The following is a 22639-nucleotide window of genomic DNA, read 5'->3' as shown; positions in this document are numbered from 1 at the left end:
TACCGCCTTGCTTAAAATAAGGCTAGATTTTAAGAACTTTCTAAAATTTTTCACATACAATGTCTACCTGGCAACTATGAAGGCTACATTTTCCCTAGGCAGAAGGGCATGACCAATGTTTTCAATACCATTGTTCAGAGGATCCCATTGTTGTGAGAAGTACTAATCTCAGACAAAATTCATTAAAAAGTTGAGGTAAAACTGAATAGCTATGAAACTCCACCTCCATAGTAGTTTCTTCACAGCCCTTATCATACTTCTTCCCCGGAAATTCTCCCAAATTTCAGTTGCCTCCTGACCTGTTTAAGCCAAATAATATTTCTATGCAAATAATCCTTTTATGCTGCATCAGTTTTATGCTCTATCAGTTCCAAAATATTTTTAGCAAGTAATTTGGGGCAAGAGCTCTTGAAGATTTTTCTTTAGCCTATCTTGCCAGAATGCCAACCTTGCATTTTGAACTTTGCAGAGTCAGCTCTGGCACCGCAGGTCCACTAAGAGTCAACAATAAAATGCCACCTTGAGCTGTAAGAACACAAGAAAAGAAAGGGCTGGAAAAAAAAAAAAGTGGTAATCCCCAAAAAGACCTGAATTAACTCCCAAAACAATTCTTTAATTGGTTGCTCCTGTTTAAACTTTTCCAACCAGCTGTCCAATTGACATCATTCACAAAAGTATCCACAGTGTTGGAGAAATAAAAGCTGATAGTACACACAGATGTCCAAAAGGCGCTGAGTTTTTCCAGAAAACCTGTCCTTTCATATTAGTTCTGCTAACTCACTGACATGCTCTTGGCACCCCATCCTGCAGGCCTCCCCCCACCAAGTGACTTATTTTTTACATTGAGCATTTTCTAAGTGCATACAAAAAGCTTAGATGCCCAAGAGCATTAACATAACAGCTTCCACCATGAGCTATTACAATCTAGGTTCTGAAACTAAAGGAACAAAAATACAGGGAATACTTTCAAAACTAACGCTGTGGCCTGATATGTGCAAAGGCACTGAAAAGCGTGCATCTCAAGATCAACATTTCAGAAGCAGAATTCTAAATATTCATAAGCAACAAGATCTTTACTGAGACTCATCGCCTCATTCAAGACAACAAAACTAACCTTAGTCAGGTAAATAGCTATTCATAATGAAGTATTTTGAAGAAAAAACCAGATTATAAAAGTTTTATTTCATAAACCTATTTATATGGAGACAGACTCTATATCTAAAAGTGCAGATTTAAAAAATTTCCTTTGCCATTGGGGGGATGGAAAAGCATCCCTGATTTGTATATTAAAGCACAAGCATCTGTCCTACTGATGATATTCTAGGGAAGCACATTAGCATAAAATTTAACGATGTCAAATAAGTGGATGTGAAATAGGGACTGCGTAAAGACACTATTTCCAAGGCTGACAGAAACATCACTGTTTAGAAATGCAAATGAAACCATTATGTTCAATAATTATATGAAAATATGAACAGTTCAGCATGTTTTCCAGCCCTGATGGCAGTTAATGGGATGTACGCTTATGTAAATAACTACTATTAAAGCTAATGCTGAAAAAAACTAATAAATTCATACTAAAGCAACTGATTTAGTATGCTTTTAAAACCCAGCAGTGCTCACTTATTAGAAAAGAGTGCATTATTATGTTTAGAACTCATTACTGCTACAAGTCACTGCAACTCCATCAATTACCATGCATTAATGAAAATGGGACACATACAAAAAAAAATTATCGCCTCTCAGCAGTTTTCTTTAATGACAAAATCTAGGGGTATTACCATCATGGGGCCTTGTAGGGAACTTATCCATACTATAATCTTTATTATTAAAACAGTACTCCCAATACTATCTCCCTAGGGTATTTTGATCATAAGGGCTAACCTTCATGTAAAAATATCAATATTTTACAAGATTGACCATTTAACATAAATAAGAAAGTTTTAATATTTGAACTGCATTTAAAAAATGTATTAACATATATGTGGCACATGGTTCTTTTTTTTTTAAGGGAGGCTAAGAAGTGAAAATACACATTGATAATCATACCAGTATAGAGGATAGACAGTTTCATTCGAAGATGCTGCCTGATAAAACAGATAAATGCCACTCAGTTCAACATTTATGTCTCAGTGAATACCGTAGAACTAATTCTACAGAATTAGTTGGATTGGATATTTAAGAACAAACCTAAAGTTTCCTTCTCGGCCGTCAGGTGGACTTTCTTGAAATATATTAATTATTTAGTGCAAGAAATTAAGAAGCTGGAAAATCCCTGTTGTTTAAAATGCAAATTTGGCTAACACCTAATAGCAAGGAAATGCTGACAGAGCAGGAATGCAAATATAGAAATGCCTTTGCCCTCACTCTACTTGTGTCAACTTTCACAATTTATTCTGTTTCTTTAACATGTGTAATTAAGCTGATCCTTCATCCTTTTCTAGCATCCAGGAAAAGAGAAAACACTTCAGCACCTACCAAATGTGAAAAATATTTGCTAAATCTCAGACCCAGTCTTGTTATATATAATGAGTATATGTTTATTTGAAATTATAACTGTCACATCAGCCCAATCATTTGCAGTTTTAGTTCTCATAAGTTTATTCACCTCCCAAGAAGCTCTTACTACAATTTATATATATATCACCATGTGGCAATAAAGTGCTATGATCATGCAGTTCCAGCAGTAAAGTACAAGTTCTCTCTTCAGAGTCTGATCAAGCAACTCATGGATGTTTAAAATTCATTCATGTAACAAGTATTTTTTGAATACATACAGAGTACCAGGTACTATGCTAGACTCTCAATGTACAGTAGTGCACAAGACAGAAATGATGTCCCATGAGGGAAATAGACAATAAATAAATATGTAATCAAATGTCAAGTACTATGAATAATCAATGTTCATTGACAACTTAAGAATGAAAAAAAAACTTTTAGAAAACTAGATATAAAATAGAAATTCCTCAGTATGATGAATGGCACCCATCAAAATACCATGCAGCTAAATCAATCTTAAGGATGAAATATGTATTTCCCACTAACATGTGGAACAAGACAAGGATGTTCTCACTCATCACTTCTGTTCAGTACCTAACTGGAGGTACTGCAATAAGGCAAGAAAAAGAAATAAAAGGCAGACAGAGTAGACAAAAAGAACTAATTGCTTTCATTTGCAGATGATATAACTGTTTGCATATAAAACCCAAAGGAACAACTATTACAATTAACAAGTGAGAATTTAGCAAGGTCAAAAGATATAAAATCAATATACAGAAATTGACTATATTTCCAAACCCAACACTGAAAATTAAAATTAAAACTAAATTGAGAACAAACTTTTCAAAATTAACAGGCTCCTTCCTGCTGATTAGAATGTGCACATGATGGCTGAAGCTTAGAACGCCAAGATAAAAAAGTTGTGGCTCCCCAAAAATCTACAGTCATCATACCTGCCTCAAATTGCCAAAACTCAGATGTCTTTTTCGGAAAATAAAATAAACATATATCCTGTTTTGATTACTGTTAACTTTGGCATTTCTTGTTATATACAAGAAAGCTTAATCTTGACAGATTCACAAAATATCCTTAAGTAGGTTCCACCTAATCCTAGTCTTTTCAGCTTTGTTTCTATATTACTTTCCTTGTGATCTCTTCTACACCTTGTCAGAACAGCATGAGATTCCTTAGCAATTCCTACCTGATTTCTCTTAACAAAAAACTTCCTTGAAACTGCTTTAAAAATTTAAAAGCATGCTCACTCATATAATCAAAAAACATTTTGCTCCAAAAACTATGTTGTCTCTTCAAAAACTAGAAACCTAGACACCCTTTGGGCAACAGAAATCTGAACGAGAACTCTAAAGACAAACAACAACAACAGCAACAAAAACTTCAAATAGAAGACAGCATCTGAAATAAAAGATAATTTTTGAAAGATTATACAGAGTGATTTCAGAAACACAGCAGGATGAAAAACTACTTTTGTCTCCCCACTTTAATCTACAACCAGTAATACAAACACAACTCAACAAAGGTGCCTCTGCCCGACACAACAGGACGCCGGAGAATTCCACACATCTGTACGTCTAAAGGTGGGTGGGCTGAAACACATAGAGGAGGCAGAACCAAGGGAACAGCAGAGATGGTGCGTGCAATCCTGGCCCTCTGACCATGGCAGCAGAGCCCACAGCTACAGAGAACCTAGTAGCAGCAGGGAAGGCAGTGCACACAACTCCGGCCACCAAACGGCACCAGTGACCATGACTGCAGGTAACCTGGGCAGCAGCGGCAGTGGGGCCTGGGACCCTACCCCTCCAATGCTGAGGTGCCCATGACCCCAGCCTCTGCCCCACCATCCACAGTAGTGGAACCCACAAACCTTACAAAAACAAACACGGTGGAGGTGCCTGTGCAACCCCAGTTCCCCCAGCAATGTACCACTCACCCCACAGTGTAGCCTGTGTCTCAGGGGATACGAGACACAAGGAAAGAGCCCAACATCCTGATGGATGACAGTGGCTCTGGAAGAAGCAAGGCAGCAACAACCCTGGTGGCACAAGAAGCAATAATGGAGGCAAGAAGCCACACCTCTTACAGAGATGGTAGAGGCTGGAAAGTGCCACTCTCAAATATAGAGGCAGTGCAGGCAAGAGAAGCCAAAAACTTGTGTGATAGTGCCACCTACCAGAAAACAAAAGAAAGGAAACTCTTAACCTGTCATTTAACTTCAAATGAGCAGGCAGAGGAACAATTCAAGCAACATAAAGAACCACAGTAACACCATACCACAAAAAGAAAATGACAATTCTGCAGAAACTAAACTTCAAGTCATGGAATATTGCAATCTAACTGATAGAGAATTCAAAATAGTTGTCATGAAAAAACTCAACAAGATACTAGAAAACTCAGAAAGGCAGTTTAATGAGCTCAGGAATACAATTAATTAACAAGTGGAATACTTTACCAAAGAGATTGAAACTCTAAAAAAGAATTAAACAAGAATCAATCAAATTCTTAAGCTGAGCAACACAATAAACAACATTAAGAATGCATTAGAAAGCGCTGGAAATAGAGCAGACTATATGAAAGAGAGAGTTAGTGAGCTGGAAGATGAAATGTAGAAATGATACAAGTGGAAAAGGAAAGAGAAATAAGATGTAAAAAAAAAAAAATAACAAAATCCTATGAGAGCTGTTCATCTCTTTTAGAAAGGGCAACATCAGGATAATGGGTATCCCAGAAGGAGAAGAAAGGGAGCAGGGAGCAGAGTTTATTTAAAGAAATTATAGCTGAGAACCTCCCAGACGTGGGAAAGAAACTGGATATACAAGTCCATGAAACTAAGAGAACATTTAATTACCTCAATGCAAAAAGACCCTCTACTAGAAATATAAAAAAAAAACTGTCAAAAGTCAATGACAAAGAATTTTCAAGGCAGCCAGGGAAAAAAGGATGATAACCTACAAAGAGACCCCTATTAGGCTATCAGCAGATTTCTTAGCAGAAACCCTACAGGCCAGGAGGGAGTAAAATGACACTCTCAAAATACTGAAAGATAAAACCTGTCACCCAAGAATACTCTATTCAGCAAAATTATCATTCAGATATGAAGGAGAAATAAAGACTCTCCCAGACAAACAAAAGCTGAGGGAGGTCATCAACACTCGACCTGTCTTACAAGAGATGTTGACAGGAGCACTTCTACTAGAAACAAAATGGAAAAAATATACAAAACTTTGAGCAGGTGATAAATAGACAGAACTGGAAAACTGCATCTATCAGAACAGATTTTAAACACTTTATTATAGTATAAAGGTTAAAGGGGGAAAAAAGAAAGTAAAAGAATAACTATAGCTATCTCCATTTGGTAACAAACCCACGACATAAAATGGGATAATTTAAGACAACAAAAACATAAAAGGTGAAGAGGAAAAGAATGGAACATAAATCCATTGCATTTCTATATGCCAATAATGAGCTAGCAGAGAGAGAAATTAACAAAACAATCCCATTTATAATTGCAACAAATACAATAAAATACCTAGGAATAAATTTAACCAAGAGGTGAAAGACTTGTACACTGAAAACTATATGACATTATTGAAAGAAACTGAAGAAGACACATATAAGTGGAAAGATATTCCATGCTCCTAGCTTGGAAGAATTAACATTGTCAAATGTCCTCATTACCTAAAGCAATCTACAGATTCAATGTAATCTCTATCAAATAACAAGTGTTGGAGAGGATGTGGAGAAAAGGGAACTTTCATAAACTGTCAGTGGTAATGTAAATTGGTGTAGCCACTATGGAAGACAGTATGGAGATTCCTCAAAAAAAATTAAGACTAGAACTACCATATGATTCACTAGTCCACTTCTGGGTATTTATCCAAAGAATATGAAAACACTAATCTAAAAAGATATCTGCACCCCCATGTTCATTTCAGCATTATTTACAATAGCCAAGATATGGAAACAACCTAAGTACCCATGAACAGATGAATAAAGAAGATAAGAGATACATATATATATTGGAATACTACTCAGCCATAAAAAAGATGAAATCTTGCCATCTGCAATAACATCAATGGACCCTGAGGGTATTATGCTAAGTGAAATAAGTCAGACAGAGAAGGGAAAATACCATGGGATGTTGCTTATATGTGGAACATAAAAAAACTAATAAACAAAGAATAAAATAAATGAATAAACCAAACCAAACAAAAACAGACATGTAGATACAGAGAACAGAGTAGTGGTTACAGGGGGGTAGGGGGAAGGGCAAAATGGGTAAAGGGGATCAACTGTATGGTGACGAATGGAAAATAAATTTTTGGTGATGAGCACATTGTAGGGTATACAGAAGTAGAAATATAATATTGTACAGATGAAACATATAATATTATAAATCAACATTACTTTAATAAAAAACAAAATAAAACATATGACAACTTGAAAAAGAATTATAATAGCATTTGCTTTGGTACAAAAAGAGGCTTATTTAAATTCACAGCATGCTTGAAATGATAACATTTTAAATGTGTGAGGGAATATAATAAAGAATAAAAATAAAATGATTTATCAAATATATCTTCACATCCATTTGTATGTTGTAAACTTTTTCAGGGAGAGAAAATATTTTTGTAGACTTCAAATTTTTATAGAACTTTTACAGTTTTGATCACCTTTTGTGGTAAACAGTTCAGATATTATTAACATGTTAAATATGATAAAATTCAGACTTGCAGAGGTTAGTTTATCCAAGGTCATATAGCTAGTTTAAAGGTAAAACGAAGTCAAGATTTCAAGTTTATGATTTTCGTGTTCTTTCCAAAATACTACAGTGTTTTTATTATGTCACATATTGAGATAAGTCATATTTGAGACACCCAATTGCTAATTAACTAAAAGTTTACAAAAGAATTGTTCATATAGATTTTTTACTTAATAAAGATAAAAAAGCTGCCTTAGCCACATAAAGCACTTCTCTGCCATCTCAAATTACTGTATAATACTATATGAAGAATATACTTATACAGGCTGTGATATCTCTAAATGATTACACTTACTATCACACTAAAACCTCCTCTCACTCCCTTTGCCTCTAGACTGTTAAACTAGTCCTTGTGCTTTTAGCCTGGCACACGGATGCCTTGGGGTTATTATGTGAGACAGAGGTAGCTATCTGGCAACTTTTCCCTGCACTCAGCTAATAACTATTCTCTTCTATCATCATATCCTAGGTTCTCTTCTCAATTGTCAAACTTTCTCTAATACAAATTTCTCATTAGGGTAATTCCTATTATTTCTAACCTTCTTTTCTATTGGTTTCATCTTTCTCATTTTCTCCTTTGCCTGTTGCCATTTTTCCTGTGTTTATCAGCCTTTGTGTAGATAAAGGTCTTTTAAAGGTATGGCCAAAAAATAAGACACACACATTATAACTACTATTAGAAAAACTGACCAACTGGAACACCAACTGGAAGATAAACAAGTATCATCTTTAGATATTTAAGTTTTCTAGGTCATATTTATTTAGAAATTCAAGGAATGTGTAAGACTTTTGTTAGGAAGGGTTCTTTCTCCATTTTTCACCAGCCTGAGCATTCAGGAAAAGAGTTGAACAGCCTGGGATTTCTGTATTAACAAAAGATAATGAAATTGGGAGAAGGTGACAATACTTACCATCTTATCTATAGGGAGATCCATTTCAGATATTCAGTTAATTTTTGTCATTACATGACTATACCATAATTAGATTTACTACATCTGAAAAATTAGAGTTGGAAATGTAAAATCTTGGGCATAAGTATAAAAATAAAAAAGGAAATGCCATTGTATAAATCTATAACCGAGGTGAGACTATTACCATCTGAATCATTTAACTATTCAAAAGTGAAGGCCATACTGAGGTTAAGAACACTTAAGACAAATTTGCTACTGGTCAATAATAAAGTCATTCATCATATTCTTCAAATCTAAAGCAATTATAAGCTGTGGTATGGCAAATGGATTTAGCTAAAGAGATTACGTCAGAACAGCCCTTTAAAGAAGATCAGTAATGTAAAAGGCTAAATGAAATAATGAACTCTCCTCAACAATAATTATTATGGAATTGATTTATCAAAAGTCTATTTCTTCATGCAAGAACTGTTGAAACTTCCCAAAGTAATTTTAAATTATGCTAAACAGATTAACTACCGTTTATCCAGTGCAGAACTATTACTAAAAACAAATTTAGTTAAACAGAAATGTAGAAAATAAATTTTTTTGACTTTCAGTCTGCTTAGCTTATTTACATGTGGGCATCAAAGTGAATACTTTAGCTACTAGGGTAGGGCTATTTTAGAAGCCCCAATCCACATCTATTTGAATTCCAGTGTCACTTACTATAAAGCAACATAGAAATTGCTCTCTCGGGGTGCTCAGGCTCCACATCTAGAGCCTTCAGCAAGTCAAAGAAATCAAAACACTTTCAAAACCAAACCTGCAAAGTAAAGCTATTTGTTTTATTATAAAATGGTACACCACAGATATTAAAAGGATCTCAAACAATAAGGCAGAAAAATCCTTAAAAGCAAATCTCATTAAAAAATACAAAATAATATCTTAAAAATTAGTGTTCAAAGTTCAATAATACCCAACCAGGAGACTAAAAATAGAGGAAAACTATCAGAGAATGATATCTGAAACCACACTAATTATTCAGAAATTTAGAAACATTACCCTTCTACAGATACACTGAAAGGCTTTTTCAACATATACACAGAATAAAAATACCAAAGAACTAAGTACATATTAAATACTGTCTAAATCTGCTCAGGCTGACAAAATGCCATAGACTGGGTGGCTTAAAACAGAAATTTATTTTCTCATGGTTCTAGAGGCCGGAAAGTCCAATCAAGGTCTCAGAGGATTTGGTTTCTGGTGAGAGCTCTCTTCCTGGCTTTCAGATGGCTACTGTGTCCTCACATGTGGGGGATGCAGAGAAGGGAGGGAGAGAGATCTCTCTTTCTCTTCTTATAAGGCCACAGTCCTATTGGATTAGGGCCTCATCCACATGACCTCATTTAACCTTAATCACCTCCTAAAAACCCTTCTCCAAATAGTTACATCGGGGGAGGGAGGGAGGTGTCAGGGCTTCAACACACGAATTTTGGAGGGACACAATTCAGTCCATAGCAAACACTAAAATAACAAACACATACATACGTAAACAAATGAACCTTGCTAAGCCCAGAATAGAAAGCAAAGTGGTTGAAAAGCACAATCTTATATCTTAATACTCCAAAACATCTAAGTTTAACAGTTAGATATATTTATCAAGATTTCTTTAAGACTTGTTTCATTTTCACAGAAGAAAAACTAAAAATCAGAAAAGGTACTATGAGATGGAAAGCAGATCTTAATCGTTTCCTAGCACATTTGTTTCAACATATAAATATACTCAACATTCTTTTCCAGCCTTAAAACAAAACAAAAAACATTTCTTCAAATACAGATACCCTTTGGCTAGATAATATCTCCTTTTCTTCACAGCCTTCACTTTCTCTACTACTCAAGTCTAAAGCAACTAAATTGGCTTATTCTTCTAAAATGAAATTGACGTGGTCTTGCGTTCAATGACTGTGTAAAGTCACAAAGGTATAAATTAGCTGATCCAAGACTGACGTAAATTTTCTTATTCAAAATCCAGTACTACTGAAAGAGCACTACAGTTGCCCAAGGAAGCACAAGATGCACAAGTTAGGGCAGTTGGTATAGGTATGAATGCTTGAAGAGTTCTAAGAGTCAAATACTGTTAAAAAAATTTCAGAAAAATGTCCTGAAGTCTCAAAGAAAACTAGCGAAAGGAACAATGACAAAGAAATAGAAATAAACTGCAATAAGTAGGAAAAACTAATGAATTTTTCCTACCTAGTATGTAGGTACCACGCAAGGGAGTCATAAAAATGAAGGTCACATGTGTTACGTGATATCAGTAACGGAGGGCTTAAACGTCAAAATTAAGAACACACGTTTGATATTTTAGGCCATAAGAAGCCAAGGCAAGTTATTAAAAAGACAAGTGATGTGATAAAAATAGTCCTCAAGAAAGATTAATCTGGCAACAGTGATGAAATGAAGTCAATCAAAGGGCAGCTGTAGATAATGGAGATGGGCAAAAGGATACTACACAGGAATGCAGTGAAGTGTCAGTGAAAACAGCAAAAGACAATGGGTTCACAACTTCTTTATCCATATATACAATGGTATATACTCAGCCATAAAAAAAGAACAAAATAATGCCATTTGCAGCAATATGGATGAACCTACAGATTCTCATGCTGAGTGAAGTAAGTCAGACAGAGAGAGACAAATATCATATGATATCACATGTGAAATCTAAAAAAAAGGCTACAAATGAACTTATCTACAGAACAGAAACAGAGTGATAGATGTGAAAAATAAACTTATGGTTACTGGGGAGTAAGCAGGGGGAGGAAAAAATTGGAAGATTGGGATTGACACATATAAAATACACTACTATATATAAAATACATAACTAATAAGGACCTACTGTATAGCACAGGGAACTCTACTCAATACTCTGTAAATGGCCTATATGGGAAAAGAAGGTAAAAAAGAGTGGATATATGTATATGTCCAACAGATTCACTTTGCTGTACACCTGAAACTAACACAACATTGTAAATCAATTATACCCCAATAAAAATTAAAAAAAAAAAGACAATGGGTTCAGAATAACATTTCAGAGGGAAAAATGATAAAGACTTGGTGACTGAATAGAAAAGCCAAAATACAAGTGAATCTCAGGAACATTCTACATACCTGGATTTCTGGATAATTAGGTTACACTCTATTAAGTAACGCTCCCCCCTCCCATTTTTTTTAACCAACTTTGGATAAAAAGCCCTGTAAAATATAATTTTTTGATAAAATTGTGCTTTAACTATAAAGCAGGTTAGAAAAGTAAGGCTTATTGATATTTGTATCATTCACTGCTGCAGAAATAATTTGGTGTAAAGACAGTTAGTGTCGAAAGATTTCACTCTTAACTCTGCAATGGGCTGTTACAGTTACCTCTCCAGTCCTATATCTTTATCTGTAAAATAAGGATATGAGTATCTGCCTCATCTAACTTAATCAGGTTATTGTGAAGATTAAAAAGTATAAGTGAAAGTGCTCTGTAAACAGAAAACCAACCCACAAATGTAAGATGTCTTACTAGCAGAAGTACTAGAAGTACCAAGAAAAGAGAATGGGATAAAAACAATTTAGCATTATTTTGATGCCTCAGAATCATCATTACGAATATTAAGTACTGTACTTCATTTAATATATGATGGCCTTGAGATATATCTAGGTGGGGAGAAGCTCTAGACTGCTGTGCATTTTCAGTTTTTATGTCATTTTTAATGGTTTTAATAGCTGACTCTCCTGTCAGCTTCAATATTCTCACTGTAGCTCCTTTCCCTACTTCTAATTTTCTATTTCTCATCTGCAATGGACTTACAAACTAGATACCAGATAATGAATTTATTATTATACATGTGACAGCCTCAGAAATTTTCATATAAGAAAAGTCCATATATAGGGGACCAGAGCAGGTGAGGAGTACTTCTTTTTATTCTTATTCTTGAATGAGTTCCAGAAAAGTAAAGTGTAAATATAACTCACTACCACAGAGTAACTCAAACCCTAAAGGCTTATTGAAATGAAGTTGTATATAGATAAAATTTTAATATATTTTTTTACTTTCTGCAAGCATTTATCATCAATTTCTCCCTTCAGTTAGCATTAATATCTAAGTATTTTTAAGAGAACAACATAATCTTTAAGAACAGCTTAAGGGGACTTCCCTGGTGCAGTGGTTGGGAGTCCGCCTGCCAATGCAGGGGACACGGGTTCAAGCCCTGGTCCGGGAAGGTCCCACATGCCACGGAGCAACTAAGCCCCTGCACCACAACTACTGAAGCCTGTGCTCTAGAGCCTGTGCTCCGCAACAAGAGAAGCCACCACAAGGAGAAGCCCGTGCACCGCAACAAAGAGTAGCCCCCGCTCACCACAACTAGAGAAAGCCTGCACGCAGCAACGAAGACCCAACGCAACCAAAAAAAAAAAAAAAAAAAAAATAGAACAGCTTAGGCAACAATAATACTAGTAATAACTAGTTCTTTCCTTAAGCATGCTTATTTCTTTGTAATACAAATGTAAAGGGTTATTTAATCTGTTATTATGATTTATAATGACATTACAGGATAATATACAATAATAATGGTCCAAAACCTGCTTAAGTTATACAGCATCACAGAGCAAATAAAATGGCCCCCAAAAGCACAACTTCTACAGTCCTAGAGATTGTTATTTGATTAGTAAAACAATATTGTCTAGCACTTGGTAAATGGAATAAACTGACTATCCAAGTGCACAGAATATATCCTACCACCATAAAATTCAATTTGTAAACATAAAAAAACAAAAACCCAATTATTTATTCAAAACAAAAAGGCTGATAAGGTGTTGGGCAACATACTTTGCTATATTCATATACCACATTGCCAGACACCACAATACCCTCTCCTCTGCCTATAGGCTTCTTCACTAAGTTTAGAGTTTTAATTCTCCCCAAACTATTTCCAGAACTGGAGAATCTCCTGCCTTTTCTTATGAAGGATCAGAAAGATTAATTAGAAAGGGAAGACGTATGCTTTCTTTTGAAATTCATTTCCTTTCTCATGAAACTTATTTCTATTTATTATCTTTTCCCACCCTGCATACCCACCCAAGACCACTGCATCCAGAACTATGATAGAGCTTCCTACAGTATGGTTCCAATTCTTGGTAAAAGTCTATCAGATCGTGGTAGTTCGGCTCATGTAGCAGAGATGTATATAGTTAAATAGAAAGCTTTGAATACCTCTGAAGTATTATTGCTATTTGAACAAATGATTTCTTTTTACATAAATTAGATAAAATTCTTGTGAATTTTCTCTAGTCTAATTTCAGCACAGACATACTGAGACCTTTGGCTCATTCTAAAACATTCCTCAAAAAGGTTAAGGTTGGTTCCTTTAAAATTCTTTCTTCCTAGAGCAAGGTTTCTAAAACAACCTCTGATGCAATCAATGGGCTTGAGGATCTAAGCTCTAAGTACCTCTAAACCTCTTCAATTTACTAAGTCTCAATCAGAGAGACAACGGAAACAGACCAGAAGGAGAAAAAACCAAACATTTCTGTCAGTCTGGTTTCTGGGACCTGGTTTGTTCTCAATGAGCACCTAACTGGTATATATGGTGCAGAAAGGTTTCCTCTTTCATAGAAATAGAAGATAAAGCAGAGAACAGATCAATTTCACTCTCCTACTGGGCCTCTAAGCAGCCTAAGCATCTGCTTAATCTAATGTAAACCATCAAAACCCCATTGAAGAAAGGCACAGAAGTGAGAAACAGAGAAGCTAGTCAACTCATCCCTCATCCATATTAATAGTAGTAATAACGAGAATCGCTATCTTTTTTTCAGTGTCCCAAAGTATGAAACACTGCTAGATTCTTTACACACACAATGTAAAGAGTCTGCCAAATTTCAACAAGCCTGCAAAAAAGGCATTATTAGCTATCCGTATATTACAGATGAAAAAAGAGACTGAGAAAAGTTCAGTAGCATTCCCAAGGTCAGACAGCTAGGCAGTGCTGAAACAATTTTGACTCTAAAGCCCTTTGTGCTTTCTTCTCTTGTCACTTCCTTTGCTCTGTCAGTTAAAATGGTGAAATCAGAAAATATCAAACTTTACTTTCCTTCTGTAAGCTTTTGATACCATCCTGACCTGAGAACTATGTTCTGGAAATACAATCAGCTCAAACATTAATCAACTTTTGTAATGGCTACATCCTCTGTGTCTTATACTATTACATGTTAACATGTTCTAGAATTATTCCTATTGGACATATTTCTCTCTACATTTCAGATTTATCTCTCCATTCATACTCATTAAGCTAGGCAAAAATCAACTAGGTTCATCAGATTGCTTGACTTTGTAAATGGCATATTCATTTACATAATTAATTTCTCAAGAAATAAGCTTTCTTTGTTCAAAGACTGAAAACTACCAAGGATTTTTATGTTTTAGTAATAAATTCTCTATTTCGTGTGAGAACAAATCCTTCAAAAGCCTGATCCAAATGCAAATATGTAAAATATCTTTACTCTTTTCTACTAAGGGACTGGACTGGTCTGGGTTCGTATAATTGATCAATAAATCCTGTTATTAGAACTTTTAAAACAAAAAACCCATAAATTAGGATAACACACCTTTAAAATGCCAAAAATCAGAATCCATATAGTTCCTCACACAGAAACAGGCTTTAAAATAATTTGAAATTAGCTGATTTCATGCATATGAGTCTGAATCATTCATGTACGAGAGGTTAATGTATCTGTAGTTAAAATTGTATTGTTTTAAATCATATCCTTGTTTTATGTTTCTAAGTTTTACAGAGTTTTATGTACTGTAAAATCATCTATATTAACCTTTCACAAGTTTATACTGGTAAAGGAGATTTGTACTTGAGCAATCTACTTTGAATAAAAACCATGGATGTCACTGTTTTTTAATCATGTCTTCCATTCTCTTTTCTTTGACAAGTTCTACAAATACCACTTATCTTTAGGTGATTCAAAAAATCTTAAACCAATTATACTAACTAAACCATTTTAATTTTTGAACATGGTCTAATATTTACTCCAATCTTCACTCACAATAATAATAATAAATGCTCAAATCAAATCCTTTTATACCAAATGCAAAATAGGTCTAACTACAACACATGTCTACGTCTTTGACTTATTTACATGCCTTTTCCTTTACTTTAATCTTATAAGGTAGATGGGGGTGAGCAAACTTTTCTGCTGAGGGCCAGATAGTAAATATTTCAGGCTATGTAGGCCACAGGGTCTTTGTTGCAACTGCACCACTTGCAGTTGTAGCGCAAGAACAGCCACAGAAGATACATAAATGAATGTGTGTGGCTGCACTTAGCTGGCACCCTGATAGATCTGGCCCATGGCAGTAGTTTGCTGACCTATGTGCTAAGAAAACAGGAAAAACTGTGTCACTACAATCACCTGGGGGTATCTTAATATTCATCCTGATAGAAGAAACTATTCTGTCCATAACCATGCTGAGTTTAGACTGCTTCGACACTAAATACAATTAATCTTGATCCAGAAGAGTGCTAAATGTAATAGTCCACCAAAGTTAAATTCTGCTTTATCAGACAGCCATACATTTTTGTTAAGCATACAGATAAACAAGGTCACACTCTAACTGTGGCCAGGATTTCTAAATTGTCTGCTACCTCCTCCTTCTCTCACCTTATTTCTCCAACTCACCCCAATTCCACTTGACATAATATTTATTTATTTATTTATCTTGCTCCGGGGAAATCAAGGTATCACCACCTCCTCTGTATTTAAAAAGTGATTTCAGGGACTTCCCTAGCGGTCCAGTGGTTAAGACTCCGTGCTCCCAGTGCAGGGGGCATGGGTTCTACCCCTGGTTGGGGAACTAAGATCCCACATGCCGCATGGAGCAGCCAGAAAAATAAAAATTAAAAAAAAATTTTTTTTTAAGTGACTTCAATTTCCCCTACTTCTGCTACCAGAGTTGGAGGCTGACTTCATTTCCAATCTCCTTCCCTGCTGCCTCCCACTGTCTAAATTGGATAAACTAAACGCTCACTTCCTCAGCCTCCCTTGCAGGTTAGCATGCCCATGCCCATGTGATAAAGTTCAGGACAATAAATATCTCATGAAAGACTGCTGGGGGGCATCGTCGAGGGAAATGCCCTGAGAAAGATTTTATGTATTTTGAAAAAGGATAGGGAGTCACAACTACCAGAATGTCTTCCTTCCCCTGTCTTTCTGCCTTAATGAAAATGTAATACCAGGAATTGGAGCAACCACCTTGAAACCTGGAATCCTACAACCATTAGAAGAAGCTAAGAGAACTGTATGGACCCAGCACTGAAAACTTTAAGCCACTGAACCAATGCCAGAGGCCACTTATCTCCAGAATTGTTAGTGCAAAGAAACAGACCCTGTAAAGTGAACTTCTGTTACAAATAAAAGCATTCCTAGTCCACCTTTTCTTGAAAGTGCTAGGGTCCTGAGTCACTATTCCTTTTGCAAAGTTTAAGACTAACACTGGTTGAGCACAGATGTGAATTCTGACTAAACAGTGCTATTTTAACCAAGAGAGAAAAGTAGCAAGAAGAAAATCACAGAGGTGGGGGCGTAGCCTGAGAGTTGACAACCCAGCACAATAAAGTCAATGAAAGCAAAGAAAAGAGAAGGCCCAAGATGATTATTCAAATGCTAAAGAAATATAGAAAAAAAAAATTGAAAAAGTACTCCTTTCGAACTGTGGGGCCCATAAAACTAACAAATGTTCTAGTCCAAAAATCAAATCGGAGAATTCTGATTCTATTAATTTGCAATCACGCACTCCCACTGTTTAAAAAATACAAGCTCAGAACTCAATTTTTATAGTTATTTTTTGTGCTTTTTTCCCCAGTGAATTAATTTATCTTTATGCTTCTATTTCCCTGGTTTTCACAAAGGTATAGTTACTGTCAATACATGATAATTTTTGACACTCAAAGAATCTTCAAAAAAATTATTAAAATCAAGTAAATGGGGGACTTCCCTGGTGGTCCAGTGGTTAAGATTTTACCTTCCAATGCAGGGGGTGCAGGTTCAATCCCTGGTCGGGGAGCTAAGATCCCACATGCCTTGGGGCCAAAAAACCAAAACATAAAACAGAAGCAATATGGTAACAAATTCAATAAAGACCTAAAAAATGGTCAACATCAAAAAAAAAAATTAAAAAAAAATCAAGTAAATGATGCTACTGACAATAAGGACAATCGTTCCTTTAAGCATTCACATACTCCTTTAGCTGGCAGATCCAGCATCCTAACTTTAGGGACAGTCACTTCTCTTTTATACCAATGTCACTGCAAAAAACACCCAAAGATAAGTATCTACCCAGTCAAAACAAACTTCAGAAATATGCTTATTTCAACTCACATATCCCTTGAAGTACAATTCTTAAGTTAAAACATCATTTTTAATTTTACTTTCTTACAAATAATGAAATTATACATATTTACACTCACACACACATAACCCTCTCTCTAATTCTAAACCCAATAGTTTTCTCTTCCATGAGAATAGTTTGGTAGTATTATGTTGCAGTATAAACATTTATCAATTACAACATCTATAAGTTACAACAGATTTTTTTTATTTTTATGACTTCAGAATAGAATTCCTTAGAACTGTCAAAGCTTTAGCTAGAAAGGATACCAAAGACAAAAAGGGTTCAGGCTCAATTATAGTAGTGGAACGGAATTTAATAAAGTTCCAACACTACATTTTAATGCCCAAATTTCTTATTGTCTCTTTGAATTGACAAATGTGTGCTCCACAGTATAATAGCAGCAGTGGAACAGCTGGACGACTGTATCAAGCACAAAGGAAGCAACAACACATGCTGTTAAGTGTTGTTCTGATTGCCTAAAACTGGCAGCCCATGCAGATTTACTCTCTGTTATAAATTAAAACAATTATTTCTCTGGAGTTTACATTTTCTTCATGAAAGAGTCAAACTTTCTGCACGTTAAAAAAGAGGACTTTCAAAAAGGATATCTTCCCTTTCTTTTATGATCAGTTCATTCTGTTCTTCCAACTGCCTGATCTTCTTCTCAAATGATTCCTGCTCAGCTTTGAGTCTTTCTTCTGTTACTTCCTTTTCCTCACTTACTCTGAAAGAAATACAAGTGAAAAGAAAATGCCCATGAGAATAAAATAAAATATGTGCCTACAGCTGTGGTTTACCAAAACTAGATTTATTCCAGAGGTATGCTGGTTTCTTCAGGGATACTTTATGTTTTTTGAATTTTTTAAAATTAACCTTTCACAAGGCAATATTCCATACCTTTGTAATAAAATATGCATGTGGTTTTTACATCAAAAATTTTTGCAATAATCAGAATTGTCTTAAATATGGAAAGTCCTATACTTTATGGGTTCCCAATTATGACCCAGAACAGAAAACTATCCAATCTTTAAAACAAAGGTTTCATCTCTTGATTATCAAATAAGGCACAATTTATTTTGATTTAGATCTTTTTCATACTTCTATTTAAATCCTGTCAATAAAATAAACAACATATATACTGCTTAAATATTGCATTAAACATACATAGGTGATTTTACTTTTTCCTGGTACTAATACACTGCAATCTTCAGTAGCATATAAATAACAGGACTGGAATTTTTTAATGGCATTAAGATAAAAAAAGGTTTGCACATTTATTCTTAATTCAAAATGGGGTTATAAAGTAAAAAACACTGACCAAAAATATGTATCTTTAATGCTTAACTCTGAAAGGTATTCCAACTCAATCCTATCAAAAATGGGTGATTTCTGATAAGAGCACAGAGGGGGGAAAAAAAAAAACTAAACAACATTAAAACTTACCTTAAAATGACAACCCTAATTTTCATGTTACTCTGTGAACAGAGATGTTGGCTCTGAATTTCTGTCACTGGTGATTAATTCTCCAAAGAGAGTACAACACATTTTATTTTATAAGATCACAAAGGGATATGTGTTAGTGAAATCCACAGGGAAGCCAAATCTTTTCTTTGAGCATCTAAATTTATTTCCTCCCACACCTGTACTCCACCAGAGCAATTTCTGAATAACATGAACTCCACAGCCTTTTCTTTGTTGCTAGCTTTCTGGTGGAGATATTAAGATCAATGAAATAACAGAATGAAAATTAGAATTTTGAATGTTCAAGAGTTGATTGCATCTTGTCTTTGAATTAATTTGTGTGAAAGTGCATGGCATATAGTAATGTTCAAAAAATAGCTTTATTTTTGCTTGCTTATCATGACATTCAAATCATTTTCCCGACTCGTATTATTTACATTTAGCATACTACTAGGCTCATGTATGGCACTCAGGACCTTCTTTCTACAAGCATAATCTCTAATACTGATACAATTACAAGGAATCCACATAACTAAACAAAGAACAAATATACACATACGTAGAGGATTTATAATCTGGTCTCAGGTTAGCCTGCTACCTTGTTGCCATCTTTTTACAATGCCTTCACTTTTCTTGTCATTATCCTCAACCACATTTGTACTAACATCTTTCACAGTAATTCCCCACTGCCTCTTAAGTTTTTTCTAAAATTGTCAAACATTTGAACCATTAATTCATTCTATCATCTAAATTGCTCCTCTTCAATCTATCAACCGGCTTCTGAAACACCTTTGCTAGGAAACTGTTCCAGATCAAGTACATCCCAACACTGTAAATCAGAAAACCACATACATATGGTGACTGTGGCAAAGCATGCTTATTTCTCCAGGCATCATTACTCCCACTCATAAACAAAAAAGGCTAGACTAGACAATTTTAAAAATTCTTTCCAGCTTAAGTTCTATAATTTCCTTTACTATACTATAAACATACTGGAACTACATATATGTCCTTTACAAATATGGAGAGCATTTGTAAAGAAAGAAGTTAACAAACATCTGGTCAGGGTATAAGGCATACAATACTGTAATCTATGCAAAAGCTACAGCCATAGGCTGAAAGCGGCAGTGGAAGAGGATGACAAGAGAAATATTAAAAAGTGTAACGATGCAAAATTTTGCATGAGGTTAACGTAAAACAAAAGAAGTGATAAATCTGTAGGATTATGCATAAAAGAAAGATGAAATAGGTAATGCTATATATTATAAGGAGAGAATAAACACTGTCAAGGTGAGATAATATGTGGCAAATTCTCTCCCTGTTTAGATTGGTCAAATCTTAAAGATGAGACTTAAGAGGAAAACCCATAAGCAGATAAGAGAAGATTTATTTTCATTTACTTATTAAAAAATATTAACTGAATGCCTACTATAGGAAAAAATAATCACAGTAAGTTTATCCAGTTATGAGATATCCAAAAGGAAACTCACAATGGCCCTTGTCATTTCAATTCCATTCATAAAAGCCAAATAAATACGAGGAATGACCCAAAGATTTGTTTGTTCAAGAAAGCAAGGCTTCCAAGGTCATAAAAACAGTAACAACAAAGTACACTGCCACATTTACCTAACATTAAAGTAAATGAAGAAAGTATGTCTAGAGACTGCCAGGTCAGAACATATACCCCAGCATTTACTTACTCCCTTTGTCAAACCAGAAGAAAACCCATGAAAACTCTAGGGATCACTGACGGCAAAAAATGCTTGTACATATATTCAATAATGCTAGTGGCTATGATGAGCTTCTCCCAAAACTTAAAGTGCTCTATCCAGAAGAACCACTCTTTCCTAAATTTAGTTTCTAGAGATATTTGAAAATTTTGTTGCTACACTATTTAAACAGGGCTTTTTTTCAAAAAAAAAGAAAATCTTTGCTGTTACACTGCTATGATTAGACTACCCGTTAGCAATTATTATGCTCTGGAAGGCTATAAACTTAACAAGCTGTGTTAAGCACAAAAGGCAACACTTCTATAGGCCTATCTAAAGATATGCATGACTTCTCTGTGGCCTATTAGCATAGTTAATAGGAGCAAGTATATTAATACAGCCTTTAAATGCAAAGGACTTGCCAATAAAACAAACTCAAGATTTTATATCCACTCTGAAATATGTCTTCCTGTTTAATTTATGTTCAATAATATTTCCCATGAGGTGTATGTATGAGAAATTATCTGGTATCATGATCTACATTTTTTATCAAAGCATTCTCAGACCACAAAGTAACATAAAAATACCTAATCCTCTAGCTCATTTAGAGTACAGCAATAAGCTAGTTAACAAAATGAGAACGTAAACACAAAAAAGGGAAATATTTGACTAATAGGATAGAAAAGTTGAAAACTCGGGTCAAGAGGATATTCCCAGTGTTGGTTTGTTAATTATTTACAAGGAGGACAATAGTCTGTTCATAAAGAAATAATCATTTCAGCATTTATTTAACATCTCAGAGTATTTCTCAATAATGTCCACAAACTGTACTCTTATCTAACAAGGAAAGAGAATTCATACACTTAGAGTTGGGTGGTTGGGCTGAAAACCATGGCAAAAAACCTGAGTTTCCTTGAAGGCTTATGTTTTAGCTTAAACATCCCTGCACATTCTGTATTTTTCTCCATAAAACAATCTTTTCTGTTTTAATATAAAAAGTTTCCCCATACCCATCTATTCTAAACTTTTTAGTAAAACTAATGTTCTAGGAAGAGATTTATTTTATGGCTTTACATATCCCAATGTTCTTCTAGGTACTCCAGAAATGTCTTTCTAATGTGAAAGACAAGGTCAAGGCAACGAAGCTTCTATCTCAAAGAGAATTAATTAGAGCTCACCAATGGTCAACCAGATAAATTTCCTTCCCTGATTGATATCTCATATTTGGAAGCAGAGAATGCTGGTAGCATTCTATAAATTCTCAATTTAACTTAGTGGATAAGATTTAGAGAGATTAGATGTCCTAGATTTCACAGGACATCTAGCAGACAGAAAGGGATACATTGTTTTTAAGCAAATGTAAATGCATGGTAAAAAAGAAGAGCTTTCATCATTAAAAAAATATATTTATACAAATATATATATATGGCAGTGAAATCATCTTAATGCCCTCTTTACAAATTTTAACATTTGACTGTAATTTAAAATGTACTGTCTAAAGGAACACAGGTGATTTAAGAAACAAGAAACACAGCAATCTATGTCAAAAGAGCTCTAAGAACTACAAAACAACAGTAAATGAATGTAGATGCAAAAATCCTCAACAAAATACCAGCAAGCACAATCCAGGAACATTAAAAAAAAAAAAAAAAAAAAGGATTATACATCATGCCTAACTGGGATTTAACTCAGGAATGAAAAGTTGGTTTAATAATCAAACATCAATTAATGTAATATACCATATCAATAAAATAAAGGACAAAAACCACATGATCATCTAAATAGATGCAGAAAAGGGTTTGAAAAAATCCAACAATGATTCATGATTTAAAAAAAAAAAAAAACCTCAGTAAATAGGAAGAAA

At 34.7% G+C, this 22639-nt stretch overlaps 1 protein-coding gene across 3 annotated transcripts in view; it reads right to left on the bottom strand.

Moving 5' to 3' along the window:
* The window catches only part of KIAA1328, a gene marked incomplete at its 5' end in the record, with an annotated part of 378127 nt that overhangs the window by 302283 nt on the left and 53205 nt on the right, over positions 1 to 22639 (bottom strand). For 2 of the 3 annotated variants that reach the window (XM_079718280.1, XM_079718281.1), the window contains one exon: positions 18206 to 18329. In XM_079718280.1, the coding sequence (XP_079574406.1) occupies positions 18206 to 18329 (124 nt within the window). The remainder of the gene's footprint in view (positions 1 to 18205; positions 18330 to 22639) is intronic. The other variant, XM_079718282.1, reaches the window with a different exon arrangement.

This window comes from Hyperoodon ampullatus (genome assembly GCF_949752795.1).
Source record: "Hyperoodon ampullatus genome assembly, chromosome: 13".
NCBI classification, from domain to species: domain Eukaryota; kingdom Metazoa; phylum Chordata; class Mammalia; order Artiodactyla; family Ziphiidae; genus Hyperoodon; species Hyperoodon ampullatus.
The sequence above is the reverse complement of the archived record's forward strand: the minus strand, read 5'-3'. Positions and strand labels throughout refer to the sequence as shown.